We start from the raw sequence: 25,302 nt of genomic DNA on the forward strand, positions 1-25,302 counted from the left end.
CGGTCATGGGATCACTGACGTGAAAGAAAATAATTAGGCGGGTGGGCGTCTTCCTTTCTTTGTGATATCTTAATAGACATTATGAAATAGTGCAAAAGAAAAAAAAAATCACAGACAAATTCATTCATCCATCGCTCCCTCCTGTGCAGAGGGAAGGACACGGGGCCGCGCAGGTTCCGGAGCGGCCCAGCAGCGCAGACTCACCGGTCGCTTTAGCGGGAACAGATTGATGCTGCGGTGAGAGTGGGAATTGAAGCGGCATCTTTGGGAGCACAACCCCAAGGCAAGGCGGGAGCAGAGGAGCGGCCGGAAAGGCAGGTGCGGCTCCCACGGCGCCCGCGGCCCGCACAGGCCCAGCGCCCGCCGGCCCCGCTCCCTCACACCGGGCCCGCCGTTCTCCGGCGCCCCCTGCCGGCCACGGCCGCCCCGCCGTGACCCGGCCGCGCCGGTTTCCGCGGCACAGCCCCGGTACACGGCACAGCTCCGGGACACGGCACAGCCCCGGTACAGGGTACAGTCCCCGCAGGAGCAGCTCCAAGGCGGCAGAGTAGCGCTCGGGTGCCGCGGGTTCGCACCGGCAGCTCGGCGAGCCACCGCAGCAGCAGCGCTCTACCAAGTCACGGGGCTCTGCCCCAAGAGCTCGGAGAGAAACACAAACCACTTTCTGAGGAACAGAGGAAAATCCACTGATTCAACCAAGGAGACCTATAAAGTCCCACTACTCAAGCACCATCTTTCTACATGAGAATTATGAGTCATAGAAAGTCCGGGTAAAAATAGGATAGAGGACCATCTCTGGCAATACAAGGAAGCCATGCAATAGGCATTCCACTCACCCAGACCAAGTGTGTGTTGTAGAAGCAAAGACATTGCTCCCAGGTCCTTGACAGGCGCACCAGGATACATTGTCTTGGAGTAAGCGAACTGGATTTCTCTCAGGCCAAACTCCCTAAGAAATAGCTTCCAACCACTAACCAGGGCTCCAGTTCCCCAACTTTTACCAGTTGCAGGCCATCTGCTGATACCAACAGCAAGAAACCACAGCAAGTGGACCACAGCAACAATCTTAGCCTTTGCCAGCCCTACAGCAGTCTGGAAGTGCTGCTCCTCTTTTTTTTGATATTGTCAGCTGAAAGCTCAGCTGCCTCAAAAACACAGCAGTTACAAAACTTTTAATCTTTTGAGACTCACTTGCTCACATTAAAAAATACAAGTTGTTTTTCCTTAGGAACACTTGCTCTATGTTCTTCTCTCTCATTCAACTATGGGTCAAGTGTCACAGGCAAGCAGATGCTTGGTTTAGGTTTTATACAAAGGAAACATCGAATCTTTAAAGTCACAGTTCTCCAAATCACCATTGTTTATGTTAGAAGTGATCTTTTAAACTGTAAGGTACAAGATAATGTTGTCTCTGTACAAGTGTGAAATATTTGAGGGAATGGACAGACAGCAGCTGACTATTTTTAAACTAGCATCACTGTACCAAAAAGTGTTTAATGTAAACATAGTCATCAGGAGGACTTCACACAAAGCCACACTTGGCTATCAGATCCAGGATGGCAGACAATTAGAAATGACTGATTAAACCACTTTAGGTAAGGTGTTCCCCAGCAAAGTATGATGAGTGAAAAATTACTGAGGACAAAGACAGTACAAAGAGTGTTCTGGGCTTTGAAAAACATTCAAGAGAAGGGAAATCACTGATAGAGAAAATGCTACAACAAAGACAAAACATTTTAACTGCAGAAGAGAGGGCATGTGACACTGTTATGCAAAAGCATGGAAACCGGGATGATGCTGGCAGTAAAACAGCAATAGGTAAGGTTATTCTTTGCATATCTACAAAAGACAATTTTTAAACAAGAGAATCCTTCATTAGAGGATTATTTGAGTAAACTTAAAACAGTCCTTATAGGGAATTTGTGAAAATGACATCTTAAGAGAATGTAATTGTGCAATAAATGACAACAAATGAAAAAAGGTTCTTTTATTTCTCAGTGTTTCTCCACTGTCAGTACTGTCCTTTTGCTGCAACACGTTGCAAAAACTCTCTGTCTTTTCCATTTTAAACAGCTACAATATTTACAGGCTGTTTCCAATAACACACGCAGACACATACACACTCACAGACACGCAGGTACATATATCCCTATCCCTGGCAAGGTAACCTTTTGCTGGTAGAGGCAATACATATTTTCATTGTCCATTAAAAACCAAAGCCATCCTCTCATTTATGCTCTACTCCCCTCTCCATTTCCTAACCAGCAGCTATTGTCAGGCTTTCAAGGGCATCTGTGTAAGAAGTTACATATCCAGCTATTTGATTGCCATCTTTCAAAGTTGTGGCCTAAGTGTACTGGGCTTATCTATTCAAACTGTACATAACAGAAGTCATAAAAATTGTTCATATTCAAATGTTCTTGACCAAGTGATGTAGGTATACTCCCAAAATCTTTTGGGGCAGCCATCTTAATCACCTTTTTAGAAATATGCATATCATGCTGGGGTGAAACAAGTCACATGCTTTACCTTCCACCAAGGTGTTATGTACCCACTTTTTTACTAAGGCACCAGGAATTACCAGTATAATTTCTGAAAGAGTCCAGCGCCACTGAATGTACTACATTAGAATATCAAACAGCAAGCCAGACAAGAAAAGAATAGATGCCTATATAATAGGTATAAAATTCCTTAATAAAATTAAGTACATAAAACCTGTGGTGGTACAACCCCAAATCCAATATAAGTTGAATAATATTGTTAATGGTAAGAAATGCAATTTATCCAGCTTCATTTTGTGAATTGAGTTCTGTAATTGAGAAAGGTCTTTAAAGCAGTGTCTGTGTTATCTACACTCCTAGGTAGCATGGTGGTGTGTGCATTATCAGAGAAAGCTGAATCAATCATAAGGCATCTCTCCCCCGCTTGCCCAAATCCAGACAAAGCTTTATAGCCTCTTGCCAAAGGCATAGACCTGTGCCATGTCTGCATCTCACCAGTCATCCAGGCTTCTCAAAGAGTTCTTCAGTTCCCAAAGGCATTGTGACCATGGGATGAGGAATGACTGGTGATGACTTGACTGGAAAACTGACATCACCACTCAGAAACATGCCAGATGTCCCATGCTGCAGGACCACTCAGCCTACATGGAAATACCTCAAGAAATCATCATCTTCCCCAAACTCTGAAACCATTCACACATGCTGGATCATGAGAGAGATCCCCAGAATCCAGCACTAGCATCATCCACTGCAAGTAGCACAGAAGTCTAGGTGTCATCAGTGGTGCCACATACACAGTTCTAGGTTTTTGGTTTTTTTAGTCAGAACATTTAAAAAGATTTCACAGAGAAGTGAAATGAGAAAAGGTTTTAAAACATCATGTAGTAGCCATTTTTACTAATGACATTACCTGCTTAACGGAGTTTTCAAGCCCTTTTCTGCAACTGAATGTTTTAGGGAGAAGTTCTTACATATGTACACATAGATACAACCTCCAAAGAAATCTAAGAAAGAAAATAGATTGGAGTCTACCTGGAAGCTACAACAGTAGGACTTAAATGGAATGCTCTTATGGCAAGAGAATATCACAATGCAAGGGGACAGAGTAAAAGCAAACATCTCTAAGACTTTTCGTAAAAGTCTAGAAAGATCTAAAAAATTCTGCTCTATGGTAAGGTTCAATTTGGACTGACAGGACTAATTTGAAAATACCCATCTTTTCCATCCTTACAACAGCAGAAAAATATTACACATCAAGACAAAGGCCAAGAAAATAAAACAAAAGATGAAATAACTTTTATCTAGAACAGAGGTTTCCAAAGACAGGTCTATCCTGTGGCCAAGAAGGCCAATGGTATCCTGGCCTGTGTGGCCAGCAGGACCAGGGCTGAGATCATCCCCCTGTACTCAGAAGGGTTAGGTCCCACCCTGAATGCTGTGTCCTGTTCTGGGCCCCCCAAATTAGGAAGGACATTGAGATGCTGAAATGCATCCAGACAAGAGCAACAAGGCTGGTGAAGGGTCTGGAGTACAAATCCTATGAGAAGGCTGAGGGAGTTGCAGCTGTGCAGCCTGGAGAAGAGCAGGTGCAGGGGAACCCCTACCACTCTCAACTCCCTGAAAGGAGGGTGTAGCCAGGTGGGGATTGATCTCTTCTCCCAGGTAACCAGTGTCAGGACAAGAAGACCCAGTCTTAAGCTATGCCAGGGGAAGTTTAGGCTGGGCATTAGAAAGAAATTCTTCACAAAAAGAGTGACTGGGCATTGCAATGGGCTGCCCAGGGAGGTGGTGGAGTCACCATCCCTGGAGGTATTTAAAAGACTGGATGTGGCACTTTGTATGCACCATGGTCTAGTAGTTGACAAAGCAGTGTTCAGTTATAGGTCAGACTCTATGACCTCAAAGGTAATTTTCAACCTAGTTAATTCTGTGTGATTCTGAGTTAGAAGAAAAACATTTTTGTGTCACTTGCACAGTAGAAACCAAAGATAAACTCTGTACAAACCAACATACAATTGTATGAATCTTAATGAGTTCAGGAAAATCTTTAGAGTTAATTTTCCAAAGCCTTATGGAAGAGTGAAATTTCAACTAGGTGGCTTCTGTTGAGCTGATCTGGAATAGGTATGAGCACTATGTGAATGGCTTCACAAAAGATGTTAGCTGAATACCTGAAAGAAAATGTTAACCTGTTAGCTGTGCACATTAAAATCCATCTCCTGAAGTCAACATACCAAAAGCCTTATGTTTTATAAAAAATAGAAATATTCAATAATTCTCTTGGCCTTAAAAAAGTCTCTTTCTTTCCCTATCTGCTGTTTGCCAATCTAATTCCAGGCAGATACACATATGCACTAAAATTTCCACATTAACAAGCCATTAATTCCTACCACATCTTTTACCAGCAATGGACATTGTCCTTACCTTACCCCAGAGAGTGTGAGAGATAGTTCAGTCAGGGTTAACGTACTGAAAGTTTTTTCAGTCAGCTTTAAAAAAAAACAAAGCAAAAAAATCTAACCTATATATTTTGGTTATCAGTCAAGGCTTCAGTCCAAGGGGGGAAAAAACCAACCCTGTGCAACTAACGTCAAACAGGGGCTTCTCCCTTTTAATGAAGCAATGTTCCTAGTGATACAGAAAACCAGTATTAATTAATTAAAGGTATCAATTAATTAAAAGTATTTACCTGAAAGGAAGGACTTAGAATAAAATCTTCACTAAAAGGCCTTCAATTCAAAACATATACATTTTCTTTGTTCCTGGTAGCAGCATTACCAGACCACTACAGAAGTTTCATCTTCTGTAGTACATTTTCATATATGCAGGAGATTAATTCAACTACTCTATAATGTGATACATATAAGGAATTTTGCTGTTCCACATAGTTTCAAGGGTGGCAGATCTGTGCATTTATACCATGATTAAATGGGACCATGTATGAATCAAGAGAAAAGTAATATGCAACTTTAGGATACACAGCATTTCGAGGACAAGTTTGCATAGTCTATGACGCAAGCAAGGTCCCAGTATCATTCACTGGGAACAGTAGCTGGAACTGAGTAGCTACCAGGCACACAGACTTACCCTTTCATGGCCAGATGGCATACAGTGACTTGAGCTGGAATACCAGTGTTTCTTAGGTAGCTGTTTCTTCCTTTTTTCTTATGCCATGTAACTTCACTCTTGCATTAGGTACATAATGGACAATGTTTCTCTGATGTCAGAGAATTAATTATAATAACCTCTGTGGTATATCAGAAGTCTCTTCTAATTACAACACATATAAAGAAGTGGAGGTGACTGGGAAGAAGATGGCTGCTCCCAAAAGCTAGAACTGTATGCAAATTCCCCACAGAGTCCTATATAATTACAGGTCAGAAACAGGAAACAATCACAACAGGTACATTTCTTTCTTACGGATTAAGAAAAGTGAGTCATAGGAACTGCAAGTCAAGAACAAACCAGTTTCCCTCTCACACTCCCATGATAGTTCTGAGTTACTTGTTTCCCTGAATACACACTTCTAAAAAAATACAATAAAACCTAAGATATGTAACACATGAATAATTCAACTTCACAGTTATAAATACTCAAATTACACTTACATAGAATATATAATCACAGAAAATAAAATTCAAGTCATAGAAAAGAATGAAGACTAAAGGGAAAGACAAGGCAAGGTGGTAAAAGTGATACAAGTTTAGGGCTGTGCCTTCTATAAAAGATCACTGAAAGCAGAAGTCAAGTTTTGTTGGGTTCTTTTTTCATTTTGTTTGGGAAGTTGTTACTGTTTTCTATTTTTTGTTTTGTTTGGGAAGTTGTTAATGTTTTTTCTTTTTAAATTGGATAGAATAAAATAAAACCTTCAAGCATATGTGAAGTAATCACGGACCTGCACCTTCCACTACAAAACTAAAACCACTGTGTTTGCCAGAAAAGAGACAATGAAACAACACAGCCAGCTCTGGGTGTAAAGAAGCAAAGTAGCCATGGCTAGTGAAGGGAAGACAGATGGAAAATCATATTGGGGCCCTCTTTAAAGCTAGATGTGTTGTACAGGCTTGAGGTACCACTGCCACCACAATAAAGTCTGATGTAGCACAGGGATACTCAGGTGCTTTTCTACACATTTGTTATTTTACCATTTATTGTGAAGAGGATGCAGCAAATGCACTTATACGAAATACAGAACATAGAACCAAACCCATGGCACAGCCCTTACCATCAACATGTATATGGAGAGGGAGGGGATTAATCCCAAAGGCAATTTAAATAATGGTATTTTATATACTTATATTTATATATATAAATAAATGTTCTCAGCAATCTCAGGGTTGTTTTTAGTGCATTGCTGTAAAAAAATTAGTGCAGTTCTCATTAATGTTTAGCTCATAAGGAATAAGAATCTATACATCTGTTCAGTCTCTTCTTGCCACACCTGAAACCCTTACACTGTTTCACCAAACTGAAGGTTTGTAGTCAATTTCATTAAAATAAGGTGGATGAATTCCACACACTCTGTGACAAGACATGGCAATTTTTGGCAAAACAATTAGAAAAATATGAGGTGCTCTGATCTTAAAACTGAAAAGTTTGTTGATTTAAAGCATTACGCAATGCATAACAAAATTTATAAACAAAAGATATGTCTCAACAAATCTATCCTTCATGCAAGTGTTTCTTCAGCAGCTAACAACTTAAAAAATTTTCTTACACTTGTTTATTTGGGGGAAGGGACTTAGAGAAATCTGTGTTTCAAGTCCTCTCCTACAACCGGACCAAAGTTCTGTGTCCTGGGAGCTGCTTCTTCTGGACCCCCTCTCTTCTGAATCATTGGAGAAGGGGAAGTTTCAGTCTCAGAGAGATTTACACTTCAGCCCCAAGTTCAAGGACTCCAGTTTCAACAACAGCAACATATTTATCTTCAATTTGAACCAGCAGGATGGTTTTATCTATATGTGACCGACTACTTGGATCTCTGCTGCAAGGCACCCAGCGGTGAATCACCTGGGGGAAAAAAAAACCAAAGTATAATAAACTGTAAGCTCCGCAGGGAGAGCTGTCATATCAAAGTTGTGGCTTATGATAACTCAAGACCTTTACAGGGCCAAAGCAAAGGTACAAGCAAAAATACAGGTGCTATATGACTTAGCTGCACATTTTTCAGTGACAGCATACCCATAGATAAGCTGCACATTGAAGTATTGCTGAAGATCTGCTTCTTAAAATCACAGTTAGATCTTTTACAACCATGAGAGCAGCCAGTCTGATTTAGATTTGAGTACGAACAACTTGACTCAAATCAAAACCAAACAGTTCCTCCAAAGGGAGAAGCAACTATAAAAAGGGCACACATAGAGATTTGGGATATTTTGATGCTCAGTTTGTAATAATCTTAAAACACCTCAGTGTTGTGCAGCACCGAACCACAGTTCACCAGGAGTCAGGTGCAGACTACTGTCTCTTGCAAATTAAAGCTCTTGCCAGGATTTTGTTACCTATGCACTATGAATTCAAGGTTGATCTTCTAAACCAAGTTATTAAAAGATAATTTTAAATTAAAAATATTACAAAGAAGAAGGGGTTCAGAAACAGTGCTACAAATTATTGTATTGTACTTCCTTAGATCTACAGAACTCAGGTACTTTGATCTGCTACTTCCACAGATCTTGCCTGATACTGACTGACAGAAGGTCCCTTTTTCATACTTGTATGTCTCTATTTATCTGCCTCCTTAAAAACACACCCTTAACTTCTGGGCGCCCCAAAGGAACCATAAGGATGCTCCATTAACATGGGTATAAGTGCCATCAGCTTTATAGAAATAGAATAATCTCAAATTTCCCAGTTGTGAGAAAAGAACCCTTAATTCAAGACAAAGTAAGTTAAAAAGCTAGTAAAACTAACTTTTACTAATTCCACAGCAGTAAAGTTTTCAAGAGTCCTACAGATATAAAGAGAAAAAAAATAACAGAAAACCACAGTCTTCCAAAATCAAATCCAAGAGACTCACTTATTTTTCATTATACACAGCTGGCAATTTCTCTTAACACTGGGTGAAGGACATTTAGCTTTGTCCATGGCATGAGATCTATGCTGCATAGATACAGGGCAAGCAGTTCAGCCAGGGAAGCACAGCATCTTTAGTTCCTCTGATGCAACAGTGTGATATTTAAGTGTCTGTTCAAGTCTGACTTGAAAGAATGTCCATATAATTTTTATGCTGCTGTATGGAATGAAAACAGGCATATCCTGTCCCCAGACACAATAAAAAGTTTTCCAATGAAGTCCCAAGTGCTACATACTTGTTGTCCAATTTAACACTAGTGCCTTTGAGACTACTACAGGCATCAATATCATGGCTCCTGAAAAGCTGTGTATTTGCAAAAAGTTGTACATAGATTGAAACTCATCACTGCCATACTGCCACACTCGGTTTTACCATCTCTTCTATAATGACTGGCATTTATTTGGTACAAGCAAAATGTTGTCACCAGGTAGTCAAGAGGTGGTAAGAATCTCTTGGAGGAAGAGGGTTCTTCTACACCCCAGTATCATGTACCATAGAAAGACAATGCTGGGCATACCCTCTCAAAACCAGGAAAAAATAGTTACATTACAAAGAGGACTGCTAAATATAATTTCTTGGAAGAAACCTTATAATGTCTTTCTGCCTTATACACACATTGCACTGCATACTTAGCAAGATAAATTAAATTATGAAAAATGCTTTTTTCTATGTAGCAGCAAAGTTTTAAACTACTGAGTGCTGAATTCCATACTGAGAGCAGACATAAGGTAAACTGCTTAATGAGCAGCAACTCAGCAGATAAGAATAATTTCTGCCTATTTGCAGGAAGGACCACAGTCACAGGATGAGAAAAGGAAGATTGTCCTAAGAGCTTTACTGATACTAGTATGTTTAACCATGAAGCAGGCAGTGTCATCAAGTTAAATCCTTTCCTCCTAATCACATACAGGATAATCTGGTGCTTTCCTCCCTTTCTTGTTAGGTTAAAAGATGCTCTTCTAAAAAAACTTGCCTATATGCTGTACCAAAAATAGATGAGAAGCATTCAGAACAGCTTACTCTGACCTTTAAATCCTCTTGTTTTAATCTTTCTATAGCATCAATCACTGTACATGTACATGCAGCATGCTGTAATTCACAAACTCCTGAAAAAAATTGTCCAGGGACACCAGGCAAGAGGACATGTTTCAACATAACCCTTTACATTCACCATCTTTACCACATTCTTGATCTGCATCAGTATGTCTGTACCCAAGATAACTCAGAATATTTACAACAGCATTCTACTAACAAGTGTTACCTACAATGTAATGCTACTGTTCTAAGAATGGACTGTCAACTCTGTTCGCTCCATTTCTTCCCTGAAGTTTGCACATATATCCACAGTGATGTGGTCTTTCAAATGGCAAAATCTATCCCTAAAAGCAATTTATAAATAATGCCTCCAACTGAGGGAAGCAAAAAAATTTGTTCAAAACTGATCTATTCCAAATGAAAATACAGTTGTATTGAAGAATAATTGCAGACCACATCAGTGACTCTTCCCTCTATCTCTAAGAGAATACTGAAGCATCTTTACAGATATCAAAAGTTCTTAAAAAAAAAAAGTACATCGCAGTAAAAATCAAGAGGTTTCAAAGACCACACTGGGTTTTTTTGCTCATAAAAGGAGCCTAAATTGGGAGATCAGTTTTCTAGCCAATGCAGTGAATTTTTGTAAACTGCAGATGTAACATCCATACAGAAAAGAGAGACACAATTTCAAATCATGGGCTTTCACAAGTTTTAGTTAGAACAGCTTTCCTTCTTAAAAGAAAGTAAACACCTACCATGTATCTATTATACAATAAAGTGACATCTAAAGACTATCTTATTTAGGAACAACTAATAAAAGGAACTAATAAAACAACTAATAAAAGGAACAACTAATATAAGCACGTGGAAACATAAGAACATAAGTTCTCTTTTGATCAGAATAATTTAAAATCAAATACTGTCAATTTTTCAATTAAGGACTTGTTAGTAAATTTGTTCAGGGATTGACATTTCAAAGAAAGGAAAATGAATGATGGATGAATGAGAGCAATGCCTGAGAGATTATGACAAGCTGAAAGAAGGCAAGGAAGGAGTGGTGGCTTACAACATTTGAAACATCATCCTGCATCTTCTCTACAGAGTTGCAGAAATAGCTCTCTGCCTCAAATTAAGACTCTAGACTTGTTCTTCCAGCAACAGAGACTTTGAGAACAGCTGCTCACCTAACTTATCTACAACATCGATCTTTTCATTAACAGAATAAAGGCAGACTGCCACAGAATCAAGACACTGCCTTTTTTAAGGTTAGCTTGCCAACTTCCAAGCAAAACTTACATGGCCTTCCATGCCTTCCTGAGGACTCCAGTCTTTCCAGCTGTTTCTTCCAGCTTTTAGCCGTATCACCTCATCTGGCCACTGCAGCTCTTTCCTTTTTGACACGTTGATCCCTTCCAGTACTTGACTGGGATCCATTAACTATAAGTAGGAATTGAGTTTTGACTGTTAGTTCAGCCAAAATTTAAAAGAAACAGATAAACTGTAACCTTTTGCATAATTCCAGATAATTGACTTTAACCCACTGAAATTGATTTCTGACAAATTTCAAAGTTGGAAACTTGAGCTGCAGGCTCTTCAAGTCCAAACAGCACTGAATTTGGAAACGATGCTGTGGTTTCAGACACCAGTGAATATGCCAGTTCACTGAAGCAACAGCTCTGGTTCCATTCCCCACCTCTTTCAGTTATACTAGCTCATGGCAGGATTAGGGAGCTGGCACAAAAAAAGCATTGGCAGCACGCATTCTAGTAGCAGGGAAAAGTTAAGTGATGATGATCTGTTACAATAGGCTCATTACTTCTTACAGAATATCTTAAAAAACTTGGGGAATTCATTGTTAGGCAGAAGAAGTATTTATCTACTAGCATGGTTAGTTGAGACCCACCCCATGTTTTGAAGTAAACTGGCCTTTCCACAGGGCAAGCAGGAGAAAACTCCTGAAAAATTCTTCCTATTTAAGGACAGAGAGAACTCCATAATGTCCACTATCCACATATCCACTTTATCCTCCTCACACAAAGGATTAGTAAGCAGCTTCATAAAAGGACCCTTGCCTGCTAACAAAAGCTATTAAGCACAGACCCAAAAAATTAATTTAACTTTGCCCACTATGACACAATTTACTAAGTATTACTTAAACTGAGGTGGTATCAGCAATGAAATCATGTTTATTATGATCTAACCTCTTGAATAGACTTCTTGAGGTTTCCCACACGTATACTGCCAAAGACATGTATGTGGGGCTAGTAAGAGCTAAGAATGTAAGAATAAACATTCCTGGATTTTCACAAAACAAGTAAGGCTGCCATGATTAATTTCATCAATAGTGAATTGTCTGCTGCTCAGTAAACCCTGAAGTGGATACAACCAAAGAACAAATACATATGAAAGTGAAAGCAGGTATTTTACACTTACTTTTGTGGAAAATCTACTTGGCTTCAAAGAAAAAAGCTTTCTATCCTGCAAATGAAGCTGTTTAGCTTTACTTGCTGTAATGTATAAAAGGTAAACTAAATATGAAGTGGAACTGAATTCCACTGACATTCTCAGAGCTGCACTATAGCCAAAAAAGAAAAAAAGTAAACAAGGAACATACAGGAAGGCTGCTTGTCCAGAAAACCTTTTCTTTACATTAATTCTCCAAACATAACTGCACAGAAACTGTATATCAGATATTCTAGAACGTGTATTTGTAAGCAGCGATTTCAACAACATACAAAGGAACGACTAATAAAAGCACGTGGAAACATAAGTTAACTTGTTCTTCTAGACTATTCACCTGGATTCTGTAAATAACGTCATCCTTTTTGGCTTGCATTTGATTTGCAGGGCTTGCACTGCCACCTGACTGAGTTTCAGCTGCATTACTCCCTCCTTCTGTCCCTAGAAAGCCCACAAGGGCATGCTGTTTACAGGCTGGGATGCTTTGGCTGGAGCTGCTAGAAGAGGGCAGTCCGTGCTGCACGCTGACCCCAGTCTGGCCAGTAGGTTCCATTTGGTTGACCATAGACAGGCGGGACTGGATGGAAGAGGGGAGGTTGCGAAGGGATATCTGACTGGTGGAGGAGCGGCGGCAAGGCACAAAGCCCGCTGTGGATGTGCGAAGGGATGAGTGACGGCTGCCGTAGCAGTAGGATGAATGGCTAGCGACTGAGGCACGGGCAGGGGAATGTCTGACAAGGCTGGACTGCACAGAGTGGGAGCTGTGACTGGTGCCTAAAAGTAAAAGATACACAATCAGGAAAGTTTGATAAAGCCTCTCACACACAATAGATTGTCAACACAAATGTTTGTTTTACAAAACTGATTGTCTAACCAACATCATCTGAAACAGATGTATTGCAGAAGATCTCTGCTGCATCTCACATAGCAGAATATTTCAATACATTCCATTCAGCTTATCTCAGAATTTCATATTCTGTTCAATTCACAATCCCTATCAGACAAGTACCTTGAAAAATGCTTCAGTCTTGCATTTTCTGCATGAACAATTTCTTACTAAACATTGGCACTTCAGTTTACCATACTTGAGGCCATAAGAAAAGTCGATGCCCATGTTTTAAAATAATATCCTTGACTACACATTCAAAGATTGGGTCAGAAAATTCGTTAGAACAAAAGCTATTTTAAAACAAGTTCAAATTTAATACATTTGAAGCTAAAAACAAATTGCAGTTTATGAGCATCGGTGTAATTGTTTCTCCTATACTAAATATTTGCAGATAACTCTCCTCAGCTGATAGATCTAATTATGTTCATACAAATCCATACATCTGTATTTTCTTTGTGAGTAAAGGCAACGTTTGAAAGACTTTCTCAGCTTTACTGTTTGTCACCTCCTTAACTACAGATCACTACGAACGCTTGGATAAATTCAGTTAGAACACTGTGCAAATTACAGAACTTGTTTCACTGTATAAATAAGAAATATAAACATTCCCAAAAAATGATGAGTTCAGCATTTGCAAACAACGGAAGTGAAATATTCAGTCTGTAGAAACCTATTTTTAAAAGTTATTTAATCTACTTGTCAGCACAACTATATCCCTATTTATCAGATCTGTTTGGGAACCTTGTATTGCATGAAACAGTACTGTAGTAGTTTGAGATGAATCCAGCAGCTCTTAGCACAACATAAAATCACATCACTCTAGTTTGCTTTTTCTTTTAACTTAGGCCAAAGAGCTGAAAGGCCTGTTCTAGCTATAGGACCGAATTTGCATGAAGTTGTCTCTGTTTCAACTTTACCCAGAGTGGAGGGATGAGTTGGTGGATGAGCTGCAGGAAAAGTTGTGGGATGAGCTGCCACAGGAGGGTGCTGTACTGCTCCAGGTCCCTGCCCTGTAGTTGCATTCCCTCCTCCTTGTGACATGCTGCTCTGTGACTCGTTGATAGTTGCATTGTTACTTGTGCAAGAAGCTCCACCTCCAGCATCTGAATCCTCAATATTTCCACCACTATTGCAGCCAGCTCCACAGCCTTTCCTTAGTCTGGAAACACAATGCAAGTGATACATTAATGCACACCTCCTAAACATTTGTATTCTAAGAAATGCTTCATGACATGCAAAAGGATCAGCACAATCCACAGGATTTCCTAAAATCAGTTAAAACCTGACTATTTTCTCAGAATATGCTTTGCAAATATAAACACTGCTTTCTATGAGACTGCAATTTTTTTCATGACAGCTATTCAATAACATTATTTATGATGAGTCAAGTGCTCATATAAATTAGCTTTTTAAAAATTATTCCACCTGCGAAATACAAATCAGTGATAAAATTCCAACTCAAATGCTCATAGAACATCCTGGTTATTTTGGAACAATTTAATAAAACTTATGCTACTTAACACACTAGTCATGTGTAACTGTTACACTGCAAAAATCTTTGTCTACACAGATTAGCAAGGAAAATGTTTCCTGGATTTTTAATGTATTTGGTTTCTGTTACCTTCAGTAAAGCATTCACAACTGTTTGAAGCACATGCTGAACACTCGGACAGTAGGCTAGCCACCATTTTCCAGCATACACAGTTTTTTCACCACATTGTTTACATTAATAAGCTTCAAATGGATACAAACACCATAGCACATTTCCTCCTCCCTTCAATTCCTACTTTCATTTTTCTTTTCTGTCACACTTGAGTACACTGAGCACTCCTTTCCAATTTTTTGTCCCAGGACACAGAATCCTGAAGCATAAACCTTGGATTCAAATACTGTTGTGTGTCATGCTTTCACCTGTTATTCTGTCAAGTCAGACAAGCTGATGGCAATAGGAGAAAAATACCACAGACTGCAGTAAATGTGGCATTTTGGGCCCTCTGGGTGAAGCAGCATGTTCTGTTCTGATATGCTGTAGATGTCTAAGATAAATACAACCATCAGAACAGCTACAGGACTGTTCAGACCACAGCACAAGCTCCTGGAATTACTAAGAACTGGGATGCACATTTCTGAATGGCACACAGCTCCCACTGCTGCTTTTGGAGCCACAGTCATATAGGGCCAGAAGTGCAGTAAAAGTTCTCATGGCCTATAAAACACAGCACAGCAAGAGTTTGTATTGGATTACCCAGAGGTCACATGGGGAAACAATTATATCATTCAAGTTACTACTTCTGGCACTAACATACAGCATTATATAACATATAAGCACTTCTGAGATTTTGGACAACAGCTAAAGCTTGCATAACTATGGATGAGCATGCTCTAAAGCATTAATATAGCCAGTCTCATACTAAATATCTGCCCGACAGGAACCCTACCAAACAGTCCTGATTCTGTAAAGATGGTATTAGAGACTGCAAAAACCATCATACTGAAAAAACACAGTACAGAAGTTGCATTGTGTCTCATTATCAGACCTAACATGAGATCTGAAGCTGCAGTTCCTGCATCTAGACTTTATCTTCTTTTCTCTGAGCTCTCATTTACATAGTTTGTGGTGTATTACTCATCCTTGGAGATTAATCCTGTACCAAAGCAGTTGCCATATGTTACTGATGTGCCTAAAATAAGAGTCAAGGTTTATTTATTTTAATGTGACTGAATATTATAAATTATGCTGTGTTGGGCCTGTGCAAGACTTGTTAATGAAATGAGAGCATGAACACACACTAATGAGAACCTCTTTTGTCAGCTCACCTGTGCCATGTAGACACTATGAAGTTTCTGATGTTTCCTAAGCTGATGGCTCCCCCAAGAATGTCCTTTAGCTGTTCATGACTATCTGAATAGGAAGTAGTCAAAGGTGAAACATAGATTGGGTATCCAATTGGCTGGTCACAAGAAGAGTTGATCATGTTCCTCAGAGCTTGTTTAGCATTTTGGATACTTCCTCTTTCTGGATTACGATTACGCAGGAAGACAAGCTCCTGCTGTTGTCCTGCCCACAGGCCACGTACACACTCCTTATTGACCTGCAAAAGCCAAGAAGAGAGGCTGTGTCAGAAAGTGAAGTAATGAGAGAGCATGTGGTGACTGCTGTGTTATACCAAAGCCTTTGTAAGCACATGCAGCACTGCACTGCAGGACTGCCAGCATTCACATGCAGCTCTTTTACAGGCTGAACCTAGGGGCACAGGCTGCAACAGTGAGCATAAACAAATTTAAGAATGGGATGAGAAATAAGTGAGAAGGAACTGATTTTCTGATATAATACTTGCACTGTATGAGAAGAACCAGCCCTATTAATAACAAAACAGTAAAGATTTCAGTTGAGGCAGCAGTTTGGTATAGTTACTAAAATACAGCTTGCTGTCACACTGTGAAACGTACACAAAGCTTACCTTAATGACCCTGAAACTGAGATAGCGCTTATTGAGCATAATGATCTTGTACTCATTGGTGCCATCGTCCATCACGTGGCGCAGAGCAAGGAGGGACGGAGAGTTGGAAAGAACTGCACTTCGCCAAGCAGGGTCCCCTTCATGTGCTATAACTAGATTTTCTTCATGAGTTGTTATAGCTTCATAAAGGACAGAAGGATCATCATATTCATCTGGAGAAGTGAAGTGATCCTGTTTCCAATAATACATGTTCAGAGAGCTATGATTAACATTTCAGATGTAACTACATATAAAATAGAACATTTCACACCTCAAACTTTTTAAATGATCAGTGCATAATACGAAGTTAGCCATCACCAGTATCAAATACCTACTTAAGAACACTGTTAAAGATGACCTCTTTTACAACAGATTGGTTCTATTTGCCTGTATTTTCTTCAACTTAAAACCAAAATGATTAGAAGGACCTGCGTATCACTGATTCAAGTAAATTTCTAGATTAATTTTACAGTAGATTTATATCTATTTATACATCTGGCAGAAGCTTTTTAGTTTTAACTTCTCTTCTTATTCATAAGCTTCCAACTGTAAAACACTCTTAAGCACTGATTATTCACTGAGACTGTACTATATGAAAATAGCAATAATAAGAAAAACAATATTTACTATGAAAAAGTTCACATTAATACTTGATGACAAACTTCTTCAGCATCAAGACAACTTACATTACTATAAAGACAACTTACATTACTGCCAGTCAAATAAAAACTAAAACACAAAACAAACAAAACACAAAACCTGCAAGTTCAATTCAGTATTGAGTAACATTACTTTCTGGCTAAAAAAGGATTGTGGTTAATAGCTAAATTTCCACACTGACTGAAGCCTGGGTATATGCTGATGCACTGGAAGTGAATTAAATCATTTTTTACAGATTAACAGAATAATGTTCAGAACTTTTATTTTTTCACTGCTGTTGGGACCTGTTTTTCTCTCTCCCTTATTTGACTTCAATCAAACCCATTTTGCACAGCAACCCTCTGAAAACACTTAGAGAGTTGTTGAAGTGCTACTTCTGCTGGTTTCAACAATAATTTGGTAATTATTCTGCTTTGCTGTATGTATTCCTATCACACACCTTCTCTAGATTCAGAAAGTTTGTGTTACATGAATAAGTTAATTCAATCACTGCTAGTTTTGGGAGACCCCAGACTGCAATGAAGGCAAAAAAAAGAAACCGTTATAATTATTTTTTAAATTGCAACTAAGATTTGTTTACTTATTATGATTTTCAAGCAATCTATTCTTCCTGAGTACCAACACTTCTCCCTCCTTACAGAGTGCTTATCACTAAGTATATATTTTCTTGTACTTGCTGACTTAATACATGCACTGGTCAGAATTTGAGAATCTTCACCCACACTTCACTACAAAGACAAACTCTAATTTCAGCTTATGGAAAAGTAACCTTCTCATTCTCACCTGAAACTTGTGATTACAACACTGCAAAGTTAAAAGAACAAGAAAAACAACTCCCACTGGAGGAGAGGACTACGCAGCTTTGAACGCATAACCTTTTAAACCAATTACATATGTGTAGGGAGGGAAGAGGGAAAATATCAGAGAAGCTGTTCATAAGGGAAATCTCTAGATAGGTATGAAACAGGGCTTGACATGTTCTCTGATCTACAGTTAATGTAATTTTCAAGCTCTGAGCACAAACAGCATTCCCTTTTCCTCTGTATCACCTTCCAAAAAATGTTATAATAAATCAAAGGACAAGACACAATAGTCCCTCATTTTCAGTAGTCAATTTCTATGACAGTCCTTTTATTCTCATTCTCTTTTTCCTTTCTCCCAGCCACTAATTTTTAAAAGAAAAAATGCACAAAAATGAAAAACTGGACACATTGTTCTGTGTAATCTCTCACTTGATGTAGCTTCAGCGACATCCGTATTCCAGGGACCACTACTTTCCTCAGTAATTCCATGTCAGCAAAGATCCATTCATCTCTAATTGAAGATATACGGAAGTCACCCTTAAATAGGGCATGCAGGCCATACAAGAAGGATTCCAGGTTACTGTTGACGGGGAAAAAACGAAAACAACCCAAATATTAACAGAAGTACATATCCACAGCTATAACTGAAAAGAAACTACTGAGCTGCACAGAAAGGCACACAATTCTTCTCTACCAAGGTAAGCCACAGGATAAGATAGGGAAAAGATGTGTGTGTAAAAAAATTTGGCACATCAGATGTCTACCTGCACTGAACAGGTAATGAACAAACTATACATGCAACAGACTATGTGGACTAAAGCAAACAAATATCATGAGGAGTGCCTGATTTAATTCAGAAGATTCTAAAAGGCAAAACTTTCCAGGGTATAACAACAGACCAATTAAAGAGGGTATCCAACTTCAGTTGTCCATGCTTTATTACAAAATAAAAGCATGTTAACTTTTCATGCTTTAAAGAAACTATTTCAATTACTAAGCTAACTTAAGAGTGAAGAATCCTATATGCTCTGATGAATCTTGCAAATACATATATAAACAACCTTCAAGATGGCTGGTACTTAGAGGAATTAATCAACAGTTGCCTTGAAATTGAAGTAGAACAGGTTTTATAGTCAGCATCCAGCTGACCAATAGCTTCCACATCCAATTATGCTTCAAGCCATCACCTTGTGATTTCTTGAACCTTATAGCTGTATTTTACATTTGCTTTGTAAAATTGAGGCTGTCAGCCTGCAAGAAAGTTGCCATATGACAACAGATTTGAGCTGAAGACTTGTACAAAACACAATTGCTTGCCACAGAGCTGCCTAAACTGTGATATTTACCACAATGGTCTCATCAAACATCCACCAAGACATATCAGTTTTTCTTTTTAAGAAACTTTCCTCTTTTCCCCCTAAATTCCATATAGGACATGTAGTTGGTGCAGGAAATGGAGCTTACTTTGAGATCCCAGACAATTACAAACTGGTTATAGCCAGTCCTTACCCATTCCAGAACTCCCATCTTGAATTAGTTCAATAAAACAATAGGCTTAGCTGCAAGTCCTCCCACATTTGCTCTTCTATAGTTCCATTTCAGTGGTTGTTGTAATGAAGTTACATAGCACATTTGCCCAGCTTAAGGCAAGATGGCATTAATTATCTATTTCTTCTATGAAAAGATACTAATCTAAAACCTAATCTAAGAACTCAGAGGGATTTTGAGGATAGGAAACTTAAGAGCAACAATATTTTATTACCTAGACATATGATGTGAAGCTGTTCCCAATGCTCGCCGCCCCAGAACACACAGTCCATAACACAGTGTCACTAGGGGTGAGTCCTTACTTGAATCCAGTGGCTTGTAAAAACAAAAGAAAAAATAGTTAGGTGAATGGAAAAAAGAAATGGCCACTGAAAAGGAAGATTCTGCCAGATGAAGGAAAAAGACCCAAACATAGCAGTTCTCAAGTGTGTGTATGTACCTACCACAACAGTCACTGTTAAAAAACACTTCTGATTTAAAGTCTGAGCAAGACTTTTACAAGTATTTAAGAATACTTGTAAAGGTGAACACACATATATGACTATTTGAAATAAGAAATTGTAAAGCTAAAGAGATGCATGCTACATTCCTCATGGTGTGTGTCTTGCAGGCAAACTGCTGATTAGCTAAATTATAGGGTTTAGACAAAAATATTTTCTGTGAATACAGAGGATTATCACTGGTTTTGAGTATTTAAGCCTGATTTACCTGACAACTTCCCTGGACTACAGCTTTAGTCAAGGGGTTAGTTAGGGGAAACCTGCCCTCAGTTCAAGGCCAGTAGTATAGCCAGAGTATATAATGCCCTAGCAAATGGCATCATTCAATTAAGTGGTTAAATCTGATTTTCAATACATATACAAAATATTTCATGTTCATTTCTTGTAGGGAAATAATTTTCTTTGGTTGTTATTTGTCTGTTGACCACAGGACACTAAGTCTTACCCCTGTTAAAACAGGCTTTAATTGATCTTTTATCTCCAAAGCAAAACTGAACCCTTAAGTCTTGGGTCCCTCATTAAACACGTAAATTCCATTTATATTCCCGTCCCTTTAATCTCAATCAATGTCTGCTTATGTCAAAAGCAAAGTTAATTTGACACAGGTATTTTGTAAACAGTAAAAAGTCAAGGCATTCTTCTACAAACATACTAACACTCCTATTTAAAAGGTGGAAGGATTGTGGAAAGAAGAAAAGGTTGAATGTAGGATGATTGTTTACACAAGCCAACTATTCCAGTGGTCCAAGGAAATGGTATTATGTGATCACTGAGAAAGGAGGAGTCTAAGCTGGAAATAGGTATCTTGGGTTTTAGGGATTTTTGTTTTGGAGTTTTTTTAAGTTGGGGTTGATTTGTGAACACTGATATCTAAGTACGAAACATCAATCTGCAGACATACCCTTCTGCATGTAGACAAATGTCTAAGATTCAACTGGTTGATGTGAGCTGGCAAATAAAATTCATTAATGAATTGGTTAAACTGTACACTGGTTACAGAATCTATTAAATTCACATCTCAGAACTCAGCACGAAACCCATCTGTAAGTCAAGCCAACAGGACAAAAGTGACACCATCCTTACCTTTTCTCTTCGAGAGCAGCAATATTCTATCCAGTTCAAATATATCATACAGAAGCTCTCTCGTGAGATCCCTGCCAGACGGTGGTCATAATCCTCATCAATATTGGGGTTAAATGTTGGGTCTACATCCACATAATTGCGGTCTGTGCACAGCCGCAGGCCCTCCTGCATGGTCTCGTTAGCTAACCATTCCTCTAGCTTGGGGGAGGTTGTGACATAATAGATGATTCCCTGAAACAGTAGCAGTTAAAAATATGAGTCAATACTGCAATTTAAAAAACCCCATCCATCTCAGTGTTTAAACTTATTTGAATTTTTTTGGTGAAGATGAACAGAACTGATAAACAGTAGCATTGATACTGCTCACAGGTACAACAGATTTGCATAGAAAACACAACACAGGTGGCGTATAGGAGTATTTTTCAAAGACATCAGGATTTTGAAGCCTACACTGAAGGAATAAGGAAAGGAAAAAAAGGATGGGATAGGATAGTTGTAATTTTTGCAGAAAACAAATACACAGAAATTTTTATTTAGTTAACACAGAGGCTTAGATACAGAATTTCTAAAGAATTCTAAATTTTTTTAAAAAGCTACAACACAAAACAATTTAAGACCCCTGTGCTAGGGAACAACTTGAGTGCATGTGTGAGTAAGTATCTTGGAAATATATTAACCTGAACATTTTCAGCTCTCAGAAAGAGTAGCTTATGAAAAATCTCAATTAGTACACTGATTACCTAAAAGGTTAGAGGTTAGAGTAATCTTAGAATTGGAAAAGAGGGCTTGTTTCTTTTTTGAGAACCAAAGATAGCTTTGGACAGCTTATGAAGACCAAAGCAGCTTGGCTTTCTCTAAAGAAACAAACTAACCAACTTTTCTTTTACAACCGAGCTATTGTATTTCAGTAACAGTTTTGAAGTCCCTATTGCAGCTTCAGCTAGGAGGTGTCCTCTCTCTGATCTAGAGTGCAGGGTCATTGTCCTGCTCAGGTGCTGGACTACTGAGTCACCATGAACACAAGAAACTGTCCTCCTTTGCAGGAGGTATTCATACATCTATAATTACCACCTCAGCCCATGATCCTCATGTGACAGACATGACGGGTTCAAGACATTGAGCAGTTCCCAGGTGTAGCCCAGCCAGCCTCCCCCCACGGGCTGCACTGAGCCGAACCGCACCTTCACATAGTAGGTGGTAAGAATTTTCCGGAGATCAAAGACTTGGAGCATGGAAGCTGCGCTGTTGTCAGTGATGCTGTAACCCTCCAGAACATACTTTGTTACAAGCACTTCCCAAGCCAGCCAACGCTGCCCAAAGGCTGCATTAAAGGAAAGCATGTGAGGAAGGTGGCCCGGTTCACAGCAACAAAAACCTTCATCTTCCTCAACGCCTTCAGTGATGGCCTCAACTTCTCGTTGCTGACAGTAAGTTCCTTAGGAGAAAATAGAAGAAAGATTTGAATGCTTTATATGATTGCTTTAATGTGAACTTGTGTTTAAGAAGACTTGAAATTTCAAGCTATTTCAAATTAAATTCTTTTAACACTAAGTGAACTATCCACCAACAAACGCAAAGGATTTAGATAGCTTAATTTATCACTCTAGGATCCCATTTTAGTAAGGTTTCACTAACAAGTAGCCATGTTGCACTAAAATGGAAAGAGGGACTTAGTGCCACGTGACATGAGCATCAAGAGGCCTTGCAGGCCATTTTCAAAGCAATTTACTAACAGGATAGAAGTGAAAATAACTTCAATTTCTAAAGCAGAAGCCTACTTTTTAGTGCAGACAGCTAAGGACATCTAAGACACTCACCTCTGAATTCAAGCCCCCTCAGCTGGAAGGTGACCAAGCCGTTTCCTATCTCTATAAGGTGTACTAGTGCATTGAGGTAGTCAGAGGCTAGGATGAAGCAGTCCCCAGTACTGTAGTTTCCCCAGCGACCCAACAACAAGTCTCCACATAAGCTGTGCTGAAGGGAACGGGTTAAATGCTCATAGAAGATAGAATTCAGGTTGTTATCATCTGAACCTGCAGGAAGATTGGATTTAGGTTATCTGAAACTGCAGAAAAACATCCAGCTTGATTTACTTCACATCGAATCCTATCTTATTCTTAACCACAATACTGTTTCAAGGTTATACTCTATCCCCCACTTCCCCCTTTTTATGAGACAACTACTCCAAATGAATCTCAAGCGACATTTGTATTTTGAACCACATTTTTTCTTAGTCACTCCTCCATTTCCCAAATTATTCCTTCAGTTCCATTTGTGCATCTGCCATCAACCTATTCAAGATAATAAAGTGCAAAAGCAAATGGAGCACAGACATCTCAGTGATGTCTGTTGTACTCATTACCATGACAATGAGACACCCTCAAACAATACTTGGTGCTTTTTAAATTACTGAATAATAAAAAGCAAAACAGTTTAATGCCTGCTACAATTATAAATAAAAAGGTAAATGCAAACCTAAGAGTGAAATCAAAACACTTATGGGAGAGCCTAAAGAATAAAGCAAGAGAGATGACAGAAGAAAAACGAACAGTAGACAGAGTGACAGCTGTTGGACAAGATCAGAGGGCAAAGTGATCATGAATCTTATAAAAATCCAACAAAAAGCCATTTACATTTGGGGAAAAAGGCACTAGAAGAAAACTCACCCCTAAAAAAAAAAAAAGAAACCCACCAACCCACTTCCCAAATGCCACCCCCCCAAAAAAAAACCCAATTCCCTAAAAACTCCAAACCAGCTATCAAAATCCATCTAGGAGAGCTACCTGGATTCCGATCCAGCTGCGAAGCCAGTCTAGTATTTGAATGATCCACACGTTTTGTGCTGAAAAGAATAAATCACACTTAATGCAAAATACATTACTGCAAGAATGTCTAAGCAAAGAAACTAATAATATAGTGTTCAATATTCCCAGTGAAATAGTTTCAAAAAGTTACTTTAAAATAATTTAAGATGCATATTTTCTGCTCTTCTCATATGCAAAAGTATTTTTTGTGTATGATAGCATTATAATGCCTAATAAAGTTTGTCCACAGTAAATAGCAATAGAATAATCTTGCACTTTAGATGAAAGTGCATACATTTTCTTAGGTATCAAAGTTTTAGATGTGAGAATAAATTAGGACCAATTAAATCAGCCCAGCTAACATTTCAGTGGACTTTAGTGAAAGATTAATTTTTAGACAGTTCTTTCATTATCTGAAACTACAACTATAATGCTTTAATCTAAGATTTGGAACATTGCAATTAAACTGTTCTAATGTTAGAAGGAAAATAAGAAATACCAGAAATACCCATTCAACTTGCCCTATTCTGTTAATATAATATTTTATTGGTCTGATAACCTCTCTATTGCTGATAGTGTAAGAGAAATAAAACAAAAAACATATTCTGACCTGAAGATTCTTTTACTACTAAACCCATCTTGAACAAAAAAACCCAATTACTTTGAAATATTTTTGTATTAAGTTTAGCCAGTTTTGCTGTGAGCAGAACAATAATGAACACAGGTAAAATACACCTATGAAGTGATCCTCAAAAACTTTTTATACATAAACTCACCTTTTGATTAAAATTACACTTCACGATACCATAAATTTCATGTTTAAAATACCAGGATGGCATACCACTATGTAGAAATTACTTTAGCAGCTGAAGCAAATGAAAAAACCAGCTGCTACAGTATTTCAGAAACAAGTTCAGTGAAAACTTTCAATGCTTTATACTAGTTTTCTCTGGGGAAAAACAATAACAGAAAGTCACAAGTTAAAAAAAAAAAAAAAACAACCAAAAAACCGCCCCAAACCAACATCTCAGCCGTACCTAGTCTATTAAAAACAAATTATTTAAAACTTTCTCGTTTCACCTACTTGTAGTCTCTTTCCCAGAATTTGACAGGCCTGGCATATGAAGTGATAAATATTGCACTTCCCAGAAAAGGATTCAGTGGAGTAGAGAAGAAAGCTGACACAACTGCTTGGACAAACAACATGGCAGAATCTGTAGGATAAGAGAATTAAGGAAAGCAAGGCAACAACTGCCTTTTTCTTAGCTCCTGTGATTGTGTTCAATACAGACAGCAACACTAATGAAGAGTAAAACAAGATCTCTATGAATTTCTATGCAGCAAAGATGTTTGTAGGATTTCCAGCATTAAGGGGATTCTTTTTGTTTTTAAAAACAGAAATAGATGGAAATCTGGCACTAGACATGACAGTCATTCCCAAAAATT

At 38.6% G+C, this 25,302-nt stretch overlaps 1 protein-coding gene across 1 annotated transcript in view; it reads right to left on the bottom strand.

Annotated features, from left to right (window-relative positions):
- Positions 1 to 1,974: 1,974 nt before the first annotated feature.
- The window catches only part of PCNX1 (pecanex 1), an 88,928-nt gene continuing 65,600 nt past the window's right edge, over positions 1,975 to 25,302 (bottom strand). The window contains exons 24-36 of the mRNA XM_058806185.1: positions 24,941 to 25,070; positions 23,836 to 23,894; positions 22,870 to 23,085; positions 22,234 to 22,487; positions 21,053 to 21,283; positions 19,684 to 19,784; positions 18,351 to 18,501; positions 16,420 to 16,650; positions 15,776 to 16,050; positions 13,876 to 14,117; positions 12,407 to 12,843; positions 10,906 to 11,046; positions 1,975 to 7,511 (exon numbers count right to left, since the gene is read on the bottom strand). Coding sequence (XP_058662168.1) covers positions 7,371 to 7,511; positions 10,906 to 11,046; positions 12,407 to 12,843; positions 13,876 to 14,117; positions 15,776 to 16,050; positions 16,420 to 16,650; positions 18,351 to 18,501; positions 19,684 to 19,784; positions 21,053 to 21,283; positions 22,234 to 22,487; positions 22,870 to 23,085; positions 23,836 to 23,894; positions 24,941 to 25,070 — 2,609 coding nt within the window. The 3' untranslated portion in view covers positions 1,975 to 7,370. The remainder of the gene's footprint in view (positions 7,512 to 10,905; positions 11,047 to 12,406; positions 12,844 to 13,875; positions 14,118 to 15,775; positions 16,051 to 16,419; positions 16,651 to 18,350; positions 18,502 to 19,683; positions 19,785 to 21,052; positions 21,284 to 22,233; positions 22,488 to 22,869; positions 23,086 to 23,835; positions 23,895 to 24,940; positions 25,071 to 25,302) is intronic.

The sequence above is a fragment of the Ammospiza caudacuta genome, chromosome 6 (genome assembly GCF_027887145.1).
Source record: "Ammospiza caudacuta isolate bAmmCau1 chromosome 6, bAmmCau1.pri, whole genome shotgun sequence".
NCBI classification, from domain to species: domain Eukaryota; kingdom Metazoa; phylum Chordata; class Aves; order Passeriformes; family Passerellidae; genus Ammospiza; species Ammospiza caudacuta.